Below are 20,385 nucleotides of genomic sequence, written 5' to 3' on the forward strand. Positions count from 1 at the left end.
GGGTCTTGGGAGGAAGAGGACTATGGTTCCTCTGACACTGACAGTGGTCTAGGAACGTGAACACTGTAAACAGCACACATGGAGACCTCACGTGAGAGGTCCCTGGTTACCTGGACTGTCCCCAAGCATGGCCACATCACACTCCCATGGGCTCAGCAAACCCATGAATGGACATGCCCTGCATGCCCGTCATGTATGCCTGTGGCAGGCACACATCCGGAGATTCCCACCTGTCTCTCGTGGGCATTGTGTTCCTGCAGGTCAGGGACTTCCTAGGGGAAGGAGGACTGAGCTGGTCTGCTAAACCCATAAAGGGCCAGGAGCAAAAATTTTAGGCTTTGTGGGCCACACAGCCTTGGCCATAAACTACCCCACCCTCCATGAAAGCCGTCCTGGACGGTACCTAAATGAGTGGGTGTAGCTCAGTTCCAGTAAAACTATTTATAAAAACAGGTAGTGGCTGGATTTGGCCTGGGTTTAGCAGACCCCCTGCACTAGCCTGACGATATTTCTGCTGCTGCATCAACTGTCCAAGGACCCTGTCGTTGAGGACAGGTGTTAAGGTGTGGACAACCACAGAACTCTTGGTTTACAACAGAAACGACAGCTTCGAGACGCTGCAAGTACTTCTTAAAGTCCTCACGGTATCTCAGCATTCTCGTTTACTAATGGTACATACTTTAAGAACAGCTTTCGGAAGAAACAAGAAACTATTCTGATTTAACTTTTTGAGGTCCACGTTGGGTCTCTAGTTAAGATATATTCGTAACATGGGGCACCTGAGTGACTCTGGATTCGGGCTCAGGTCATGATCTCCGGATCCTGGGATTGAGCCCATATCCGGCTCTGGGCTCTGAGGGAAGTCTGCTTGGGATTCTTTCTCTCCCCCTCCCTCCTTCCTCCCCCCTCCCCCTGCTTGTGTGCAATCTCTCTTTCTCAAATAAATTTTCAGAAAAACATATTCAAAACACATCTGTCTGTAGATGGCTATGCTTTATGAATATTCAACAAGTAGATGCAAGGGAATTTCTAGATCTATGAAGCAAGGAGAGACATTCGACCCTGCAGAGAGTAGACCAGCAAACAGAACAGATGCTGGCTGACACGCAGCCTTGCAGGGCTGGGGTGGTGCAAACACGTGGGGAGCCTCTGTGCTGAGGTCATGCCCACAGTGGCCACATGGCTTGCAGGACCAGGACAGAGGTGTGCAGGGAATGGAAGCAACCATCCCAGTGTCCTGGCCAGGGGAGGACACCTTGGGGTGCTCTGGGCCCAGGAAGGGGAAGATGGATGGGACAAGCCATGGGCATGAGCAAGAGCAAGGGGCTCCATGACCCTGCATGTCAGAGCACCTGCACACAGGGACTTACTTTCGCCACATGGCCGGGGGCTGTTCAGGTTCCCTCTCTGAGGATCCCAGCGTAGCGAAGAACGTGAAGGGCCACGCAAGCAGCATCATTGTAACAGCGAGCAGCAGCCGGATGGGGAAGAGCGTCAGAGTCATGAAGGCAATCTGGGAAGAAAGAGGTGAGGTTGTCATTAGATCAGTCTCCAGGGCACCAGTCCTCTGGACTCTGCATGCAAGGCCAGCCCCGGGTCCTTGTGTGGAATGCCGCGCCCACCCCAGGTCCAGGGCACTGCCCTCCCACGATGGTGGGGTGAGTGGCCAGATGTCCCACTGAGGGTCTGAGGCCATGCTGCTGGGACCCTTCCTTCCCACTCAGCCTCAAGTCCCCTGTGTGGGGATGGCAAACGGATGGTGGAACTTGCCCTGATCCCAGCGCCTGCTTCCCATACCCGAGCTCCTCTGGCACGAGCTCCCTGCTCCTGGCTTCTGAGTCTCCACAGAGCACAGGGCTGCCATGCAGTGAGGTAGTAGGTACAGAGCTGGCGAGATGGGACTTTGGACCCCAGAGATGACCAGGGACTCCAGGTGACTCCGCAGCCCCAGGAAGTCATGGGCAGAAGCCCAGCAGAGAAGATGGTATACAGCCCCCATGGGTCTGGTTGGGAAGGGGCCATGGGAGGGCCTCTGTGGGGATTGGGTGGGCCTACGGTGAGGGTGGCGGCTCCAAACATGGGGTGGGGGCAGGATGGACATGTGGGTCTACCAGAGGGGCCATGGCAGGGAGTGTCATGGGGGACAGATGGCTGAGTCTTATGCACAAAGCCACGTTCTGGCCCTGACCTGGGAGCACATGCTCAGGAATGGTGCTTCTCAGATGAACTCAATCTCAGGTAGTCAATGAGGAAATGGGGCAGGGGGCAGACGACAAAACTTAAAACTTACAAGGGATTTATGACCAATAGATGCAATTTATAACTATTTGCAGTAATACATACTTCAAATATGCAGGTTTCGGTGCAGAGAAGACAGAAAAGATAGGCTGGGAGATGGTGCATGGTGAGTCTCCCAGTGGCTTGGCTGACCAGGCCATGGCGCCCCATGGCCGCTCACCTGGCTGCGTCCCTGTTACCCACACCTGAGCAGTGCTGACTGGCCCCACAGAGCCTCTGCAGCTTCTCCTGCTCCTCTACCAAGACCAGCACTGCCCAAGAGGCACACGATGAGAGTCATGGACCTAATTTTAAGCTAACGGCCACATTTAAAACATAGAAAGCTGATTAAATTAATGTAAGATCGTTTGTGTATCTGAAATACTACCATTTCAGCATGACTCAATACAAAAATGATGAATGAACATGCCACACTTTTTCCCAACATCTTGTAAACCCGGCGTTCACCTTGTGCTCCAGCTCATCCCAAGTCCCAACCGCTCCCCACAGCGGGCAGCTGCCCAGGGCCCCTCGCAGCTCTGCATAACCACAGGTCCTGTGGGCGACGGCATACAGAGCAGCCCTGGTGCCGGCCTTGTCCTCCCAGCCCCCATCCCAGGCATCACCCTGGCCAGAACCTGCAGGCAGAGCAGGAACAGCCTCATCAGATCTGCATGTGGTGGCTGACGCTGGTCACGGTGTTTCTTAATAGGGGCCTGCTCACTAGAGGTCGTAGCAAATATTCTCTGACGGCAACGTCCCTTCCCGCCCCTGGGGTTCTGAGAGCTGCATGCGTCCAAGTCACAGATGTGCCAAATCTCACCGCCATCCTTCCTGCACCAAGGGGGGAGATGAGGGAGATAACGTGTTTGTGCTCACTCAGCCCACGTATGCGATGCACTGCTCCCATGGCCTTTCCAACACGAAAACCTCAGTGCCCATGCTGGGTGGCCTTCGCTGGCGTTTGTTTTCTCCGGAGCGGCTGAGTCTGCTGGCTGGCATGTGTCTGGGGCTGGGCCGGGGTGTCCTGACCCACAGCTTCCGGGCGCGCCCCGTGCTCACGTCCACACACCAGCCAGCAGCTCTTTAGGGGAATTGCAACTAAGATAAACATCTCATCATTGTTTGAAATATACATATATATACACACACACACACATATATGTATATTTTTAATTTTTTTAAATTTTTAATGTATATATATATTTATATATATATATTTTTACTGTTTATCTAGATTCTCTACTTTTGCTTGAACTCACTTCAGGGGTTTCATCAGAGAAAATCTCTGAAAGTCCCCAGCAGATTTGTTTCTCTCCCAATTACTTCCCCAGCATGTGTGTGTTTACAGGATGAATGAAGCCGCCCCTGCGCACGTAATGCGGTTTGTGCCTCTGCAAGTCTTCAGCCTGTTGACAGATGTTCTTCTAGCTCATGCCTCTGTTTACTGAGCCCATTCTGGGTGTGTTTACAACTCCTACTGTGACCACTCAGTCACGTTCATTTCAGCTCCTACAGACTTCTCTCTCTCTCTCTGAAAACTCCGTTACCGTTAACTTCCTGAGGTCAAAACCCCACAGTTATCTTCAGGTATGTTGTCTTTCTCAATATTCACACCTAGAACACAGCTTTGTCTACGTGACATTTTAACCCCACAGTGAAGTCACCAGATGGTTCGCTGCTTATGGCCATGGACGGCTAGTAGGGCCTCGGGCCCACGCCCTCAGAGAACATGGACAGGTGGCAAATATGCTAACAGAGCATCTCAGAAAGCCCATCATGTGCAACAGGTGTGGCCACGAGGCTGCTCACCGTGTGTTGTGACCCCACACACCCGCTTTGCAGCCGACTTCACTCCCAGGCAGTTCCTATGACACAGAACATATCTCCAGGGTTCCAGGGGAGCACATGATGTCCAGCCCGACCCCACGTATCGGAGAACCACAGATGGTGACGGGGCTCAAGGGGTCCCAGAGGGGGGGCAGCGCCAGAAGTGCTGATGGGCTACACAGAGTGACCCGGCCCTGCCCAGTGCCCTGAGTGAGTGCCGCTCTTTACACTGCTTACTTAGCAGCATGGGTTCCTGTGGCTGGCCAGCAGCTGCGGGGTTCGCTTGGCTACTCCACCTGGGACACAGCAGGCGATGCATTCACACACCTGCTCATCTCTACTCCTGGGAGAGCACACTCTGGTTTCTGAGCCTCACAGTAAGTGGGAAAAGGACCTGTGAGCGACCAACACAGCCTTCCACCCTCTGTAAATGGACAAGCCTCCCAGGATGTGATGAGCAGGCGGGTGGAGACAACGTGCACGTGGCCTGAGAGGGAGCCACAGAGCTGCAGTGACTCGGCCTGGCATGCAGGCACGCGCCCACGGACTGGGACTGGACACGTGAACTGCTGGGGGGAGGCAAGCGTGCCCAGGAGCCCACAGAGGATGGGAGGGACCGGCTGCCAGGGCTAAGACCCCATGTGTTTCAGGGCTGCTCCCTGGGACCCCAGGACTTTGCCGTCACCTTGCCCAGCCAGGGGGCCTTCGTGCTTTCCACCAGGCTCGGCCCCACCCTGGAGCGGAGAGAAACTGTCCCTAGGAGGACAGAACTTGGAAGGCTTCTTGCAGCTCCTTCCAGAACCTTCTTGGGTTCTGGCCCCTTGTCCTGGGCTCTAGGCTGCTCTCCACTCAGACCCTCCTGTTCTCCTCACCTTCTGGCCCACTTGTCTTCACAGGCTCTGTTGCCTGTGTCCACCCCTGCCGGGCCTCTGGCCTCCCAGCATCCACACTTCCACCACGTTCTGTGCAAACCGGCCCAAGTGCCTCAGCCTGTCCGAGCAGACTCAGTGCTTCCAGCCACAGGACAACAACCAGGGCAGCTGGGTCAGCTGCATGGGCGTTCTCATGTGTGCTGGGACCACGGGAAAGACCACGATCACCGAAGAGATGTTTGTACAAAGTCTTGGCTGGACTGGAAAACAAAGCAGATGAAAGGGAGTGTTGTGCTGTCTCCAGGCCGCTGTGGCTGGGAGCTCGGAAGGCATGGTAACCGGCGGCAAGGCTGGACATGCTGTCTTTTGTCCCTCTGGGAAGCTCCGATGGCTGCGGCTTGATGGTCCCTGTCAGGAACCCCATCTCCCTCAAAAGCACCAGGTCACATAAACTGTGTGGCTGCCCCTCCTGTGAGCCGAAGGTTTATAACCTGCTTCCAGGAGAACCTGTATCACCCAGCTGAGTGAGGTTTCATGCTCCTTGAAGTTGGCTATGACACACTGTCCCTCAGGAAGGGGTTACCGTGAACAGATGTGGACACACAACCTCACGGTTCCTGAGTTGTGGAGCAGACCTCCTAACCTGGCACATGCCATCTAGGGTCTCTGGTGCAGCAGGCCGAGTGGTGAACCACCCAAGTGCAGCGGGAACGTCACAACCGCCCAGTGTCTCTAAACATTGTTTCCTGCCTGAAGGAACCAGGGCTCTTGAGCAAAACCAATACCAGGCGGCGGGCAGAAAATGGGGAAGAGAGCCTGGGACAGTTGTGATACAGCTAAGCCCAGGAAAAGGCGGCAGAGGCCCCTGGGCTCAGGAGCCCCCACGGCGGACAGCAATCTGAGTGCCAACAAGAACAATGAATGCACAGGTGGGAACTTCACATGAGCTCCCACCATGCGTCCACCATCCCGACCACACATCCAGCATCCCAACCACGTGTCCATTATCCTGACCATGTGTCCATCATCTCAGGCAAACCACGCATCCATCATCCCGACCATGCGTCCATCATCCTGGGCACACAATGTGTCTACCATCCCAACCATGCGTCTTTCATCCCGACAATGCATCTGTCAACTTAACCATGTGTCCCATGTCCTCATCATCCCAATGATGAGTCCATCATCCCAGGCACACCACGTGTCCATCATCCCAACCATGCATCCATCATCCCAACAATGAGTCCATCGTCCCAGACATACCACGTGTCCATCATCCCAACCATGTGTCCACCATCTCAGGCACATGCACACATCTGCACGCACCTACCTCACTGGTCACCTTTGGAGGGATGTAGGCTCCTGAGTGTGACACTGGCCAATGGGGAAATCAGGCATCATGCTGTCCTATGAGACTGTCCTTGGGGCAGCCAAGGGGTGGACATAGGAGCATTCCCACAGGCCCCCAGAACCTCACCACTCACGCACACCCACATGATGAGGGGCCTGTGCACTTGGGAACACACACACATGCTGGGCCCTGTATGGAGGTGCTGCACGACAACACAATAAATGGAAGCTCTTGAGTTCTGGGTCAAGGACCACTTTCCAGAAAACATGGAAGACAGTGGAGGGTGGGGGAGCAATTAGCAAAATGCAGACCAGAAGCCTCTCCAGGACAAACACCCCAAATACATTGTAAGGAAAAGTAAATAATCAAGAGCTGGAAGGGGCCCTGCAGCGGAGCATGTGAGGGTGTGTGGCTCGCTGGGATCGATGCAGATGCATATGGCTAAGAGCCCGTGTAGAGGCTCCAGCGGGTGTGGGGCAAGCATGCTCCGTGGCCGCCCACAGTCCTCCACCTTGGGATGCAGACACCCTCTGGAGCGTTTCAGTGTGAAATGGTGAAGCTTGGGCTTCACTTCCATATGACCGGGGGTGGGAGGGGCGTGGGTGTCTATGAGACCAGGGTGGCCTCGCCAAAGCTGGTGACTGCTGCGGCGGTGGGGGGCAGGCACAGTCATTACAGCTTCTCTGCTTTGGTATTAGGGGCCAACCTGTGTGTCCCCCAGGACTTCAGAATGTGGCTGTATTTGAAAGCAGGCCCTTTAAAAGGTGATTAAGGTAAAGTAAGTCTGTAGAGTGGACCCTAATTCCCCACAGCAGGTGTCTTCTTAAGAAGAGATTAGGTTGCAGACGAGGGGGGGGGGTGCGCATGTGTGAGGGCTCAGGTGTCCCCACACCGAAGTGGGAGGACTGGGTAGAGGGAGGCGCCTGGGTCTCCAATGTTCAGCCTCGGGGTCCGGGAGAAATAAATGCCTGTGGCTAAAGCTGCCGCCTGTGGTATCAGTAAGCCCGTCAGATACACGGTGTGTCTCTGCTCTGCCATGACAAGATGTGTGAAAGACAATTCCAGTTCTTGTGGGAAACATTCACCGACTCGCAGGTGTGCACATGGGCCCTAATGCACCATCTGCAACACTCCACAGAAGGCACCTCTGGTCACAGTGCCCCAGCCTACACTCACCTGGCAGCTGCTCCTCTCCACCAAGGCCACTGACATCATCGTCACACAAGCTGGTCCAGGACCTTGTTTCACAACAACACACAACTGCCGACATGCCATTTAAGAGACAAAGGACCTAAGTGCACCTGCACTCATGCTGTTCCCGAGCCTGGCTGGTCACTGTGGTGGAATGTGGCCTCGCTGGGAGTAGATGGGCTGGCCATGCACTGAGATGCCCTGCATGCCAGGATGCACACTGGAGAGGTGATGTGCAAGGGACCCCAGGCAGCCATATGAGCTGCTGACACAGCACCTGCAGGCAGGAGATGCACACAGGAAGCTTGAGGGGGTCAGTGTGATAGCTCTGAAAGAAAAGGTGTCCATGGCCTGAAGGACACAGGGGCCGAGTGACAGCGCACAGTGAGCACTGGGCTGCGCAGTGGGTGCCGTCATCACTGCATGGGGCACAGTGGCGGGCAGGCTGCAGGGACAACGCTCCCGAGGCTGGGTTCCAATGCCAGTGCGCTTTAATTGTGGAAAAGAATAATTATCATGATTCCAAAGGCTATGGAAACACTGACAGACACATTGAAGAGAAATGCACTCCCCGTGCAACTAGAGAAAACAGGAGCGCATAGGGAGCACCTTCTGCCGTGGATGCAGGTGCACAAAGCCCAGGCCAGCCTCTGAAAACCACGCTCACAGGAACAGAGACACATCATGCTCACATATGTGGAGCACCCAGTCGACCCTCAGTCTGCAAACCACTCCTGGCGCTCGGGGAGGAGACAGTGGACAGCCAGAGGCACCAGCCCTGTGTGTCTGTGGCCAGTGCTTGGCCCCATTGCCACAAGGAGGCAGAAAGCCAAGCCCAGGATCCCCCCGGTTCTGGCAGAGGCCAGGTCTCCCAAGACTCTGGGGAGGCACTGCAGCTCGGGGCTGGCCCCACAAAGCTGTGTGACAACAGTGCTATACGCTACGCACTGTGGTGACACCTCAATTTCGGCCCGTGTGTGCCTGGCCAGCTGGCAGGCCCAGGTCCAGCTCCCCGGGGAGCTGCTTGCGTGGGCGTTGCTGGTAGCAGCCAAGCTGGATGTCACCCAGGGGTGACACCAGGGAACAGTGAGCCAAAGGTCGCCTGTGTGACAGGTGCCAGCAGCCAGCCAGAGGGAGGAGCCTTCAGGGCCTCGGGGCATGGAGATAGATCCCAAGGTGACCATCACTCAGAGAGAGAAGACACAAAACAAGACAAAACTCTTATCTTCCCGTCAGATTTCTATGTTGTAAAGGAACAATTTTCAAGGATGGCTGGCCTGACTGCGTGCATGCAAGGTTGACAGTCACTTGGGGCTGGGGGCGAGTGGACCCTGATTAACGGGGGGCTGTGGAGGGAGCACAGGCACCAAGTGTGAGGACAAGTGTCTGCACGCTGGCCTGCAGGTCTGCCCGCTGCCACCAGGACGGGCTCCCAGGGCCGAGGAGCACAAGTGCCAGACCCGGCGGTGCTCCCAGCCTGACACCCAAAGCAGCTGAAGGGACGCCCCAGGATCGCAGTCCTCCAGGGCTGTTGTTCTGGGGGAGACATGACAAGGGAATCCACGTGTCCCAATCAGCCCATGCAGACCCTGTGGGAGCCCCATGGCAGGCCCAGCCGAGCAAGATGCAGATGGGGCTGTAGGGCCTCGTCTCCTGAGACCAGCCTACACTGCAGCTCAGGGGTGGATGGAGGGCACCTTGTTTCCAGGGCTGGGTGATTTCCTCCAACAGTACCCTAGAAGCCTGGTCTGGTCCTCCCTGGATCCCCCCATGAGGAGAGGAGAGATGGGACGCACAGGTCCTGCAGAAAGATGGCCAGGGCAACGAGGGGTAAATGGACGAAAACCTGACCTGGGGAATCCTCTCTTCTCTTGCAACTTATTTTAAAAACCTAAAGCAAATTCTTTTGGAGAATCCTGATTTAGAACAGGTAGAAATATCCTGAAGCTGGGAAGTGAAGGCCCCTGACCCTCAGCCTGGCTCGAGCGAGATGCAGCCACATGGTGCAGATTCAAGCTACTGGGGCCACTTCCTGACACGGCGACAAAATAGGTACATGTACTTGTTTCCTTTCTAGAGAACTTAGAAAATGAACAGCAGCTGTCCCAGGAGTGCTGTCGGCCAGCACAGACCCTGGACTCGGAGCCTGGGAAGGGCCCCGGGAGCACCTGCACTGGACCCAACACTTCTCAGGTGCAAACCCCACCAACCAACCCGTGAACACGTCCCCACTGCTCCCCCCAACCTGTGCTAAACGTGGAGCACATAGAGACCCAAACCACACGCTGCCTGGGACGTGGGACATAGGAGAGCCGTGTTCTGAACTGTGGTGGTCTGCTTTACTGGTGGTCACTCGCGGCCGCTCCACAACAAGATGGAGCAGAGCGAGGCTAGAGCTCTGGTGCAGGTGGCGCGGGGAGGGGATAAGCACGGTCATGTCCCCGGGGCAGCCCCACCTTCACTGGTACCAGCCTTCCTCTGTGTGATCTGTCCTTCTAATTGATCCTGTGCCAAAGGATCCACACCGGGCTCCCTTGTCTTTCTCTCACTCACAGGTGAACATCGAGGGGCATCCTGCTCCTGGGTTGCCAGCATTCCCCGCGTTCCCCGCTCTGAAGTCGCATGTGCCCCTGTGCCCTGTGGGACTGAGGACCCTGTCCTGCTAGGACCAGGCTCACTGCAACATACTGGCTATTTCTTCTTGGCTCTCTCCTCAAATCTAAAATTAAATACAGTGTTGCTAAAACAGCTATTTTTTCTTTCAGCCCACAAGCGGCCCACCTTCCCCAGCACCCTGGGCCCCTCTGCTAAGGAGCTCTCAGACCCTACCTCGGCTCACCTGGCCCGGGCTCTTGTGCAGAAGGAGAACGTCTCTCAGTAACTCGCTCTGAATTTATGAATCTGCCGTGCAGTCCAACAGCAGTTGCTCCAGACATCCGCACTTAGTGTTTGTTACACGCCTGGTGGCATGGTCTGGTTGGGCAGCCACCAACACCTACACAGCTCCATCTGGGGTCAGAACTGCCTGGTCAGAGGCGGCCCGATGCCAGCACCCTACATCCAAGGATCCCCAGTGACAGCCCTTCCCGCCTGCTAGCTGGCAGCATCGGAGCGTCCACTGGCTCGGGCCCAAGTCCAGGCCTGTCTTCCAGCCCCTAGGCTTTCATGGGCCCCACAGGCACATGGTCACAAGCACACACAGGGGTCAGTATGGAGGGCAGCTCAGGACCCCAGGTGAATCTAGCAGAGATCTTGGCCCTGGGGACCTGGGGCTGGGCAGGGCCCTCCGTCAACGCTTACAGGCATCATCAGACAAGTGAAGGAGCCTCCACGTGGGGGCCAGGGAAGTGCAACACCTGCCATATAGACTCTGGGTCTCCAGGCAGGACTGCCGGTAGCATACTGACCACCAGAGGCTGGGCCCCAAGGCAGGGAAGGGGCAGGGGTGTGAGGCTGCTGGCAGGTGCTGTGGGCCAGGCATAGAAAAGGCTCAGAGAAGCACCGGGCCTAGTGAGCACCGAGTCCCTGCTGCTCAGACAAGTGCATGAGGGAGTGGACAGGCCTGGGGGCAGAGAGGAGGCTTCCCGAATGCCTGCTGCATCCATCCCTGTCACCACTGCAACCCTTCAGCCATCCTGGCTCCGCTGTAGGAGCTCAGCCCTAGCACATGGCTGGCCGGGGCAGGGTGGGGGACACGATGCTCTGTCCACTGAACACCTTGCTCCACCCGAGCACCTCGGCTTCCAGGGCTGCCCCAGAGCCCTGTGCTCCTAGGACAAGAACGCAGGTCCCCCAGCAGCTGGCCTGTGCTTCCCCAACCTGCCACGTTAGGGTCTCAGGCTTCTGCATCATGGGAAACAGTTCTGGGCTCACGCAGGGCTGTCTGTAAGCAGCTGAACAAAACCCGCAGGATAGAAAACAAGTTTACTAGGTCAGTGAACGTGTGCCAAGTGCCTATCACCAGCCAAAGCCGGCACTGCTCCAGATGTGGGGACAGGACACCATGGACCCATGGGGACCTGCAGCACTGTCTGGCTCAGAGCCCCAGCGGGCAGGGCTGTGGGATAGGAGCCGGCCTGCCTGAGGCCGGGGGGGAAGGGGGGGGATCCTTCCTCCAGGGAGCTGAGAAAGATCCCTGATACCTGCTGAGATTTCAGCGAAGATAAGGACATGCCTATGGGGTGCTGGAGGAGGCGTTGAGGGCGCCCACAGCTGATGCCCTTCTCAGCTGGCGGCCAGCACACACCAGCCCACCTCAGGGCTCTCCTCACCCCTCCTGCCCACTCAGTTTCACACAAAATCGCATTTCCTCAGGGTTTTCAGGACCCTCTGGCGGGAGACTAGAGCTCTGTCCCGTGGTCTCTGTGATTCCAGGCGGCCACTCCTGCAGCCTCCAGAAGTGGAATCCACAGTAAAGCAAACCGCAGGCCAGAGGCCCTTCCGTGGCTGCCCACTCACCCTGAGAGCTTAGAGCCCAGCAGGGCAGGTGCTGAGAACGGGCGGATAGGCAGAAACACTGCAGAGTGAGTTCTGGCCTGGATGTTCCACTCCAGGGACGAGGCTTAGATCCAAAGCAGGAGCTGCCTCCAAACCCTCATTCACAGGCTGCAGGAACTCAGCAACCCCAGACCCGTTCCTCCAGGCATCTCACCTGTGAGCCAGGAGATCCAGGAATTGCAGCTGCCCAGAAAGGGAGCTTTCCAGGCACAGACCTCCCACGTGCAGAGACCCAGGAGCTGGAGGGCCCCACAAACAGGAAGAGAAGCTTGGGTGCTGAGCAAGGCCAGAGGGCAGCTCTGGGGGCGGTGTGGGGGGGCAGGTACAGGGCTCACAGCATAAGCACCCAGCTGAGGGGCTGGGACAGGAGGCACTGACTTTTTCTTGAGAACATCCCCAACTCAGGGGGTAAGAAATGGAAGAAGTGAGAGCAGGGAAAGGTCATAGACCACGCAGAGGCTGCCCCATCCTGGTCCACTGAGCAAATCATGCCCAGTAGCAGCACCAGGCTCAGAAGGCCAGGGGTGCCAGCTCCGCACGTGGAGGGACCCACACCTGGACGTGGAGGGGCCTGGACCTGGAGGGACCCACACCTGGAGGGATGCCCGGAGTCGCTGTGCTCAGGGGAGTGCCAGAGGGCTGTGAGCTCCTCTGTTTGCTCCTGGGCTGCTAGGAGCCCCTGGCCACGGCCCAGGACAGAGCAGGTCCCTGCCCCTGGGGCTCAGGGCTTGTTCCCTCCTCCAAATGGCACATTGCTTCACATTTTAATCGTCTCAGGTTGGACTGTGTTCTAGCACAGAAAGTGGGCGCAGGGTCAGCGGGCAGCAGTTTACTTTCATTGACCTCTTTGGCAGGGGATTGGAGAACTCCAACAAGAACTTCCTCCCCTCCTCAGACAGACCTGAGAAGCATGGGCCCTCCCCCACCCCCCTGCCTTGTGGCCCTAGAAAATCCCTTAACTCTAGGGCCTTTGGCTGCAGAGTAGAAGAATCTTGAAATTCAAGTGCCTTAGCATTTCCAGCTGTTTCCATTTGTTGAGCAAATACAGCAAAGCGCCTGTGGGGTCCAGCGGGGTGGGGGAGGGGGGGCTCTCCAGCTGCAGACACTCCCACCTGCACACCTCCTACTCCACTCTGCTCTCAGATGGAGCACCTCTGGAGCATCCTGGCCCAACCCCACCAACTGCTGGCTTCACTAAAACTCTGGCTCCAGACCCCCACCTGTGGGAAGCTCCAGGGAACATCCAGGTCCTGCCCCCCAACTATAGGGAGCCCCCTAACCATTTCCTGTCTCTAGCACCCAGATGAGAGTCCCCTCCAGCTGCAGGAGGATCCAAAAGTATATTCTTCCCCAGGTGCAGGGGGCTCCCCAGAGCATCCTGGCTCCATCCCCCCAGGTGCAGGGGGCTCCCTGGAGCATCCTTCCTACTGGTAGAAAAGACCTACCACTCCAGGGAGGCGTTCTGTTCAGCTGTTGGCCCTGTACGCAGCACCATTCAGGGCCTGACCCAAACCAGACCCTCAGCCACGGCCTCCTGGCTGTCGTCAACACCAAGGTCGCTCCTGGGTGTGCTCTGCATGAAGCAGCAGGACCTCAGGAACCCAGACCTCCAGACCTCAGGAACCCCGTGTGAGCCATCTCTGCGTCCCCTTCCTCAGGGTTTGCAATAGTGAAAGATGTTTTTAAAAAAGATTTCACATCACAAGTAGTTTTTTTTTCAGAGAAAAATCAATCAAAATATGACTGAGAGTAAAGTACAGGCATCTGCAGCACATCCCTGACATAAGCATGGAGGATGCCAGGGGTTCCACCCAGGACCCTCTGTGGCAGCTTTGGGGAGCGTCAGCAAATCCAAGAGGCTGGCGGCGTAGCGCCTGGCCTGAGAGCCTCTGGGAGCGTTGCCGTGTGCATGTTTAGGGACGGCATTTAACAAGCTTGAAAACGCCTAAGCTTGTGAGGCTGGAGCGTGGGGCAAACACCAGGAATGAGCCAATTAGTTATAATACTGCAAAACGTGACACACAGGGCTGCAGCATGGAGACCGGGCTTGAGAAGGACAACACTGCAATCACACGTAGACACACGCTCTACTCTGGCTCATCTTCAAAATATTCACAACCTTCCTCCAGGTTTATCAAACACTAGAAATGTGAGAAACAAGAACCCAAGAAGGGTCAGGGTCACCCTGACACATCATGGCAAACCCATGAGACCTGGCATTTTGTCCTCCTGGGCTGGGTGAAGGCCCCAGGGCAGGAAGGTGACAGCAAAGTGGTCAGCAAGGCACGGGTCTCTGGTCGGGCGGGCATGAGGCTCTGTGAATCATGATGTGTGGGAGCCTTGATCAGATCCATAGGAGCAGAAAGAGCCCAGGGTGCCTCCGTGGACTTTCTCCAACATGTGTGCCGTGCCCGCGGTGCATGGATGCCTGTGGGGACAAGAGCAGGGCAAATGCCCGGCTCCTGCAACAGGGCTGGAGTGGCCACTTCCAGGGACAAAATCCTGATTTTGTAAAATAAAACTGGCACTGCTTTGCTCCATACCAAGGAAAATCAAAAGAAATAAAACACAAGAATGTGTGTAGAGACACACATACACTAGACCTGTGTAGAGATGTACCCATTAAAAATCTATATTCCAGGACGTAAGAGCACAGAGTATGTAAAGTCAAGTCTTTCCAACCCTGACCCCCCTTCCCTACTCCTTGACATCAGCCACATGTAAGTTTTATGTGTGTACCTGAACACAGGATGTTCTTGGTGTGTTAGAGGAAAAAGCTAGTCCCCTGAAGTCTCACCTGCCCCAAGCCTGCCTGGGCGCCTGGGCTCACCTGCCCTGAGCCCACCCAGGGACCTGAGTTCACCTGCCCTGAGCCTGCCCAGGGACCTGGGGGCTGCAGAGTCCCTGGACCTAAGTCTCCTCACCTCATGACATGACCTTGAACCCACTGGGCTACAGGCGCACCAACAGAAGTGGTACCGGCAGGCTCCCAGGTTGTCTTGTTGAAAGGTGGCCCTGCTGCAGCCAGCCCTGTCTTTCCGTGGGACACATGATCTCCTGGAAATCCTCCCCACATCCCCCACCCCCGGTTTCTACTGCCACCAGACCCTTCCAGTCATCTCCCCATGTACCCCTCCCTCCCACCCCTTGGCAGCGTGCCAAGCTTGATCATCATGCATGAAGTACCCTATCCGAGGAGCAGCAGGAGGGTTGGGGTGGGAGCCCAGGAGCTGGCAGGTCAGAGGAGTGGGGACAGCGGGGAGGGGTGGGTGGGTGGAAGCATGCAGGTGTGGGAGTCCCAGTTCTAGAAGGGCCACACCTGACTCAGCATCCAGGCTGAAACTGGGGGCGCCCTCACTGTTTTTTTTTTTTCAATCAAAACTCACACATTTGGACAGAAACTCAGAGAAAAAGATCATTCACTTCTGGGTGATTACACCACACAGAGGCCACTTTGCAGGTCTGCTGGGCTGGAGCCTGTCCCTGCATTCAACCTTCACAGTAATCCTCTCTGTGGGCTTAACCAGGAAAGGGGAGCACTTAGCAGTGTCTCCCACGGAGGACTCACTTCCAACGTGTGCAGGAAGCTAGACTACTTTCCAGGAAGGAAATTCTCTCTGGCACTAGTCACTGGGAGTTCAGGAATGGGGAACTATCTGAGCTGGAGGTGGGATGTATTCATACCCGGGATTCCAACCGAAATACCCAAAAAGCCCCGGTGACAGGAACCACTTTATGACTCCAAGAACAGCAAACTACCACATGACTACCCAATGTTATACTCTTCCGTTTTTCAGATCTTCACAAGTTATCTTCTGGCCAAAGAGATGCTTAAGCTCCTTGCTAAATCTGCAGTTAAATGACAGATGGAACGGTCATTAATCTGTGGATACAAGGCAGCTCCTCCCCAGCAGCAGAAGCTAACAGGTGAACGTAGGCACCCTCACTGGCGTATCCCAACTCGGAATTCAGGTGAGCTTCTGCACAGCCCTTGGGAGTCTCAGTCATCGCTGGACCCGTTTGTTTGTGGATCTGGGGAAGAAGGCGAGCTCCCTCAGTGGAAACCTTAACGGAGTATAGTAAAGAGCTTCACAGAGGACTGCTTGTGAAAAGCCAAACTTTCCTGCAGAGCGGAACTTGGAACTTAGCGTTTACAAGCTACATATCCCGGACCACACACTGCAGGTTTCTGAGCAGAAACCACAGGTCCGTTAGGAGCATATAAATACATCACAATTAGTCTGATGAGTATCTGACAGGCCTCTGAAAGAGGCAACAAGGTGTACACAAAGTATTCTTCCCCTTCTGGGAGGCTAAAACATTCCACCCACCTGTTCTTTTTCTGAATGTCTTCCAGAAGCTGCCCTCAAACATCTAAAACCAGAATCTCCGCCTCCCGCCGAAGAACAGCCCACAGGAACTGCTCCAAACCCCTAATCTATAACCCTGTGTCTCCTGCCCGAGAAGGTGCTGGGGATTTCTGGCTCTGCTCGGACATCGGCCCCTTTTGCACGTTTATTCACTCAACAACTAGCTAAGTCTCTACAGTGGACCCCACTCGGACAATGAGCACACAGTTTGGGGCAGGACAGATCTGGCCTCCATCCATCCACAGTAATGCAGTAGGGGAACTGCAAATGTGACAGGGATGCAGAGGTGGCCCTCCAGGGAGGAGGAGGCTTCCTCCTGGAGGTGATAATTCACCCAAGACCTGAGTGAGGGGTAGAGAGGCCAAGAGCAAGAAGGCAGAGGCAGGAAGACAGCACTGCAGCAGCCAGTGCCAAGGGTGACAAGCCTGGAGGTGGGGTGGGGCCTTGGAAGCCGCCTGGAAGAGTCTGGGCTTGGCCACAGGGTCAGCCTCAGAGGGTTCAGAGCAGTGAGTAGACCACAGGAGTGACGGAGTGGGGGCCGGTGTGGGCCCATTCAGGAGCCCAGAGGCAGTGCTCCCAGCCCCTCACAGCTGGATACAGCACCTGGTAGGAACACAGCAGGGGGAGGTGCCGGCCAACCACACAGGTGGGCACATGATGGTGTCTGTCTCCAGACAGGGATGGGGACAACACTCTTCCCCTCTCTCCCCCCATCCTCAGTCTGGTGCCCGCCCTTTCCCACAATGACAACCAAGCCAACCTACAAGATGTTTCAAGAAAAAGCACAAAACTCAGGACAACAACATCAGACTTCAAGAACTTTTCACTGTAATATTATTTCAGAAAGATAACTTTATGCATTAAAGAAAAATCTCAGTGTCACCCCAAAATGTTTTGTCGCACTTGGAAATATGTTCTCCACCAACTGGACAACTGTTAAAGTCCTAAAATTGTACCTGCTTTTATTACAGTTCTGGAGTTATAGAAAGGCTGTGTTGTGAGCAATCATACAGAAATGCAAACACAATGTACAACCAGAGAGCAGGAATATCCCCAGCACTGCTGGGGATTTACTCGAATGCCAGGGAATGGATCCCACCAGGCCACGGAATGGGTCCCACCGGCTCAGGGAATGGATCCCACCAGCTCAGGGAATGGGTCCCATCAGCTCAGGGAACGGGTCCCATCAGATCAGGGAATGGGTCCCACCAGGCCAGGGAACGGATCCCACCAGGCCAGGGAGTGGGTCCCACCAGGCCAGGGAATGGATCCCACCAGCTCAGGGAATGGATCCCACCAGGCCAGGGAATGGATCCCACCAGCTCAGGGAATGGATCCTACTAGGCCAGGGAATGGATCCCACCAGCTCAGGGAACGGGTCCCACCAGCTCACAGAACAGGTCCCACCAGCTCAGGGAATGGATCCCACTAGGCCAGGGAATGGATCCCACCAGCTCAGGGAATGGATCCCACCAGCTCAGGGAACGGGTCCCACCAGCTCAGGGAATGGATCCCACCAGGCCAGGGAATGGCTCCCACCAGCTCAGGGAACGGGTCCCACCAGCTCAGGGAATGGATCCCACCAGGCCAGGGAATGGGTCCCACCATCTCACGGAACGGGTCCCACCAGCTCAGGGAATGGATCCCACCAGGCCAGGGAATGGATCCCACCAGCTCAGGGAATGGGTCCCACCAGCTCAGGGAATGGATCCTACTAGGCCAGGGAACGGGTCCCACCAGCTCAGGGAATGGATCCCACCAGGCCAGGGAATGGATCCCACCAGGCCAGGGAATGGATCCCACCAGCTCAGGGAATGGATCCCACTAGGCCAGGGAATGGATCCCACCAGGCCAGGGAATGGATCCCACCAGCTCAGGGAATGGATCCTACTAGGCCAGGGAATGGATCCCACCAGCTCAGGGAACGGGTCCCACCAGCTCAGGGAACGGGTCCCACCAGCTCACGGAACAGGTCCCACCAGCTCAGGGAATGGATCCCACTAGGCCAGGGAATGGATCCCACCAGCTCAGGGAATGGATCCCACCAGCTCAGGGAACGGGTCCCACCAGCTCAGGGAATGGATCCCACCAGGCCAGGGAATGGCTCCCACCAGCTCAGGGAACGGGTCCCACCAGCTCAGGGAATGGATCCCACCAGGCCAGGGAATGGGTCCCACCATCTCACGGAACGGGTCCCACCAGCTCAGGGAATGGATCCCACCAGGCCAGGGAATGGATCCCACCAGCTCAGGGAATGGGTCCCACCAGCTCAGGGAATGGATCCTACTAGGCCAGGGAACGGGTCCCACCAGCTCAGGGAATGGATCCCACCAGGCCAGGGAATGGATCCCACCAGGCCAGGGAATGGATCCCACCAGCTCAGGGAATGGATCCCACCAGGCCAGGGAATGGATCCCACCAGGCCAGGGAATGGATCCCACCAGCTCAGGGAACGGGTCCCCCCAGCTCAGGGAATGGATCCCACCAGGCCAGGGAATGGATCCCACCAGCTCAGGGAACGGGTCCCACCAGCTCAGGGAATGGATCCCACTAGGCCAGGGAATGGATCCCACCAGGCCAGGGAATGGATCCCACCAGCTCAGGGAATGGATCCCACCAGGCCAGGGAATGGATCCCACCAGCTCAGGGAATGGATCCCACCAGCTCAGGGAACGGGTCCCACCAGCTCAGGGAATGGATCCTACTAGGCCAGGCAATGGGTCCCCCCCTGGAAGCACTAGAAGCTGTGTAAAGGGAAAGGACGAGCGTGGGGCCCCGCTGCTTCCCGCAGTCGTCCATCCCTCAGCCGGACCAGGACCAGGGGACTCCACAGATAGAACGTGACGGAAGCCAACTGCACACCGTCGCCTCTCGCTGGAACCAGGGATGCGTAAAATCGATTCCGTTACACCCTGACCCCGAGGGAGCCTCCCCTGCACGCTCCCCAGAACACAACTTGCAAAGAGGCGGAAATCCTGCCGCCCCCTCCCGAGGACCTCGCAGGGCTCGCACCCGCCGCCGGCCCTGCCTCAAGCGCCCAACGAGGTCCCACGCAGGAAGCTCAAGTGTCCCGGCCACATCCAGGGGGGCCGCGCCGGCACCTCGCGGCGGGAACGGGGAAGCGGGTGCGGAGATCCGGGGATCGGGGCGGGAACAGGGGGCGGGACCGGGACGGGGACCGGGACGGGGACGGGGACGGGGCGAGAGCAGCCAGCGGCAGGGCTGGGGCGGCGGGGCTGGGGCGGCGGGGTCGCGGGGCGGCGGGGCGGCCGGGCCCGCGAGGTCCCTCCCCGGACGCGCATCCCTCCCCGGCGGCCCGGGCTCGGGCGGGCACCCACCTGGGCCTTCCGCAGGGCGCTGAGGCGCAGCTCGTGCACGAAGGGGTTCCGCCCCGGGGGCGCCCGTCGCCGCGCGTCGCCGGCCCCCACGCTGGCCGCGGCGCTGGAGGCGGGGAAGGCCCGGGGACCGCGCGCCCGCAGCCTCATGGCCGCCGCCCGCCGCAGGGAGCGCAGAGCGGTGCGGAGCGGGGCGCGGGGAGCGGGGCGCGGGGCGCGGGGCGAGGAGCCGGCGCGGGGCGCGGGGCGCGGGCGGAGGATGCGCGGCGGCCGGGCGGGGGGCGGGGGGCGGGGGGCGGGCGGGCGCGCAGGCGCGGGCCGGCGGCGTGACGCGAGGGGCGGGGCGGGGCGGCCGGGCGGGGGGCGCCGCGGGGCGAGGCCTGGGCGGCCGGGGGCGGGGCTCTCGGGGCGGGGCTCTCGGGGCGGGGCGTCGGCGGAGCCCCGCCCCCGCGCCCCGCGCGGCTCACCCGCCCCCGCCCCCGCCCCCGCGCCCCGCCCCCCGCGCCCCGCGCCCCGCCCCGCCCCGCGCCTGACCTCGGCCCCCGGGGGCGCCGGCCCGCAGCGGCGGGAGCGCGGGGACCCTCCGGCCAGGTCGCCCCCTCCAGCGGCTCAGGGGCCCGGATCCCGAGGGACACGAGGCGCCAGGCCGCACGAGCGGGGGC

The 20,385-nt window shown here is 57.8% G+C and overlaps 1 protein-coding gene across 3 annotated transcripts in view; it reads right to left on the reverse strand.

Moving 5' to 3' along the window:
* Nucleotides 1-19,976, reverse strand: part of LPCAT1 (lysophosphatidylcholine acyltransferase 1) — a 46,460-nt gene extending 26,484 nt beyond the window's left edge. Inside the window, exons 1-2 of one of the 3 annotated variants that reach the window (XM_072752674.1) lie at nucleotides 19,727-19,976; nucleotides 1,371-1,513 (exon numbers count right to left, since the gene is read on the reverse strand). In XM_072752674.1, coding sequence (XP_072608775.1) covers nucleotides 1,371-1,513; nucleotides 19,727-19,873 — 290 coding nt within the window. In that variant the 5' untranslated portion in view covers nucleotides 19,874-19,976. Of the gene's footprint in view, nucleotides 1-1,370; nucleotides 1,514-14,942; nucleotides 15,267-19,726 lie in introns of those variants that run through there. The other 2 variants (XM_072752676.1, XM_072752675.1) reach the window with 2 other exon arrangements.
* Nucleotides 19,977-20,385: the final 409 nt, after the last annotated feature.

Source organism: Vulpes vulpes, chromosome 3, assembly GCF_048418805.1.
Source record: "Vulpes vulpes isolate BD-2025 chromosome 3, VulVul3, whole genome shotgun sequence".
In the NCBI taxonomy this organism is placed as follows: Eukaryota; Metazoa; Chordata; class Mammalia; order Carnivora; family Canidae; genus Vulpes; species Vulpes vulpes.